The sequence below is a fragment of the Marmota marmota genome, unplaced genomic scaffold (assembly GCF_001458135.2).
Source record: "Marmota marmota marmota unplaced genomic scaffold, marMar, whole genome shotgun sequence".
NCBI lineage: Eukaryota > Metazoa > Chordata > Mammalia > Rodentia > Sciuridae > Marmota > Marmota marmota.
Genome location: NW_026008888.1, coordinates 455 through 3,498, shown reverse-complemented (window position 1 = coordinate 3,498; position 3,044 = coordinate 455). Strand labels below are relative to the sequence as shown.

The 3,044-nt window shown below is 35.5% G+C and overlaps 1 protein-coding gene across 1 annotated transcript; it reads left to right on the top strand.

Moving 5' to 3' along the window:
* Positions 1-1,395: 1,395 nt before the first annotated feature.
* LOC107134754 (olfactory receptor 6C6-like) lies at positions 1,396-2,423 on the top strand. The gene has a single exon (XM_015476793.2). It carries the CDS (start codon positions 1,439-1,441, stop codon positions 2,381-2,383), a length of 945 nt encoding a protein of 314 aa, XP_015332279.1. The 5' UTR covers positions 1,396-1,438; the 3' UTR covers positions 2,384-2,423.
* The last annotated feature ends 621 nt before the right edge of the window (positions 2,424-3,044 follow it).

Genomic DNA, 3,044 nt, shown 5'->3' with positions numbered 1-3,044 from the left:
ATCCTCCTGCCTCTATCTCCAGAGCCACTGTGATTACAGGCATGTGCCACCAAGCCCGGCCTATTATTAATTATTAACTACCTATTGTTACTAGTTATAATGAATTATTATCTTTATGTGGCACTGAGGATCGAACCCAGAGCCTCACACGTGTAGTCAAGCACTCTACCACTGAGCTACAACCCCAGTTGTATATTTGGTTTCGTGCTTTTTGTTGAACGTCTTATGATTTTGATCTGTGTGTGTGTGTGTGTGTGTGTGTTTGTGTTTTACTAGGGATTGAACCCAGGAAAACGCTACTACTAATCTATATTCACAGCCTTTTTTATTTTTTATTTTGATATAGGGTCTCAGTAAATTACTGAGGCTGGTTGGGTGTGGAGATACACATTTGTAATCCCCCAGAGACTTGGGAGGCTAGGTCAAGAGGATTGCAAGTTTGAGATCAGTCTCAACAGCTTAGCAAGACCCTGTCTAAAAATAAAAAGAAGGAGTGTGGCACAGTGGTAAAGCATCCCTGGTACCCCCCTCCCCCCCAAAAAAAAGTTGCCAAAGCCAGCTTTGGATTTGCAATCCTCCTGCCTCAGTTTCCCAAGTAGTTGGGATTATGTCCCACACCACACTGGCCACTGACTAAGGTTTGACGTGTATCCAACATTCTGCATGATAATTCATAATTATCTAGGCCCTAATGCTCCATTCCTCAGTTCTACCTATTTTTTCCTCCCGCCAAGCCTCTATAAATCAGATCTTTTTACTGAAATTGTAACTTTGCCCTTTTTAGGATGCTTTATATTTAGAATCATACACATGTATTTTAAAATAGTCTGAAATATGTATTTAAGGTCTCTTCATGTGTTCATGGATTATTTTTTTTAGTGCTGAGTATATCCATCCTCAAGATATACCACAGTTCATGTATTCATTCAGCTACCGAAAGACACCTTGGTTGCTTCCAAGTTTTGGCAGTTATGAATAAAGCTGCTATAAACATCAAAAAAAAAGAAATATCACTGATACTCATTCTAAAAAGACAAATTTAGAACACTTTGTGCAGGTATAATGAAAGTAATAGAAAATGAATTTTAAATAATTAACATATAATTTAATTATATATATGTACAGGAAAGAGGTCATTTGGAAGTAGCAAGCACATATTAAAAAAATATATACATTATTAAAATTCTGGGGAAATTTTGTTTGAATGTTAAAGAAAGCAAACTAGAAGGAATTTTGAATTAACCTATAGCATATAATTTCGTGTCATCTAATATTTTTGGCTAGGAAAACCTTTCAAATGCATAAATCTAAGAATGATTATCTTTTTCTGCTTTTGTGTATGTGTGTGTTGTTTGTGTGTGTTCTAATGCACATTTATTTAAATTTTCCTTCTTTTCCTATACAGATTTGATAAGGTTCACCAAAAAAATAAAATAAAATGAAGAACCAATCAATGGAAATAGAGTTCATTCTGTTAGGACTGACAGATGATCCACAATTGCAAATTGTGATTTTTCTGTTTCTATTTCTCAACTACTCATTGAGCCTAATGGGAAACTTAATCATTATTCTTCTCACTCTACTGGATCCCCGCCTGAAGACTCCCATGTATTTCTTTCTCCGTAATTTCTCCTTTTTGGAAGTCATATTCACAACAGTGTGTATTCCCAGATTCTTGGTAACCATTGTGAATGGAGACAAAACCATTTCTTATAATAACTGTGTAGCTCAATTATTTTTTTTCCTTTTACTGGGAGTTACAGAGTTTTACCTCCTGGCTGCCATGTCCTATGACCGCTATGTCGCCATCTGCAAGCCTCTGCATTACCCAGTCATTATGAACAGCAGAGTGTGCTACCTACTGGTGCTCAGCTCCTGGGCAACTGGATTCTTAATCATCTTTCCCCCTTTGGTCATGGGACTCAAGCTGGATTTCTGTGCTTCCAGAATCATTGATCACTTTATGTGTGAAACTTCTCCTATCCTACAGATCTCTTGCACAGACACACATGTCCTTGAAATGATGTCTTTAGTCTTAGCTGTGCTGACACTTGCGATCACGTTGGTATTAGTGATTCTCTCTTATGCTTGCATCATTAGGACCATTCTGAAATTCCCTTCTGCACAGCAAAGGACCAAAGCTTTCTCCACCTGTACTTCCCACATGATTGTGGTCTCCATGACATATGGTAGCTGTATCTTTATGTATATAAAACCGTCCGCAAAAGAAAGAGTGACTGTATCCAAAGGTGTAGCTTTGCTGTATACCTCAATTGCCCCTTTACTAAATCCCTTTATCTATACTCTAAGGAACCAGCAGGTGAAAGAAGTCTTCTGGGATGTATTACACAAGATTTTGTGGTTTTCAAAAAACAAAATTTAAGAACATGTTACAAATTATAAACTTAAAAACTGAAAACCAGTTCCATATATTTGTTATGATCATGTTTTTCTACCTCATCAGTTACTTCAGAAAGGAGATTCTCTTGAAAAGTTTTATGACTGTATTCCACTGTTCATTTTATTCTTTCTCACAAAGAATTTTGCTTTGCCATGGTAACATCCTTCAGTTTTTAAATCCAAACTGTAACTAACCTTTCCTTATAAAATAATAGATTCGCCAAAACATGACTTTTTGCATAAGTATACCTTGATGGATATAATTCATTAATTAATTCATCATGTCTTGTTCCAGACACTGGGTGGAATAAAATCCTTAGTTTTAAGAAGTTTTCATTACCTGAAGGACACATACCTATAAGCCAAATATTGTTGCACAGTGTGTGTAATTAGTGTTGTAATAAATAACAAAAATATTATGTTGTGGATAAGATAACTTCTATGGTATTTAAAAGATGAGGAATAATTTTCAGAAAAAAAGTAATAACCTGCTAAAACTAAAAATATGTATAAGGAAAGAAGACTGAGGTGCAAATAACACAAGGCTATTAGGTAACTATATGCATTTGGAGGCAGTAAGACTAATGGTTAGAATAGGGTTTTGAGATATTTAATTTGGTTCAGTAAAAGTTTTACCATACACT

Bases quoted from the DNA above. Each gene is read 5' to 3' on its own strand.
- LOC107134754 (XM_015476793.2), top strand. From the start codon at position 1,439: ATGAAGAACCAATCAATGGAAATAGAGTTCATTCTGTTAGGACTGACA.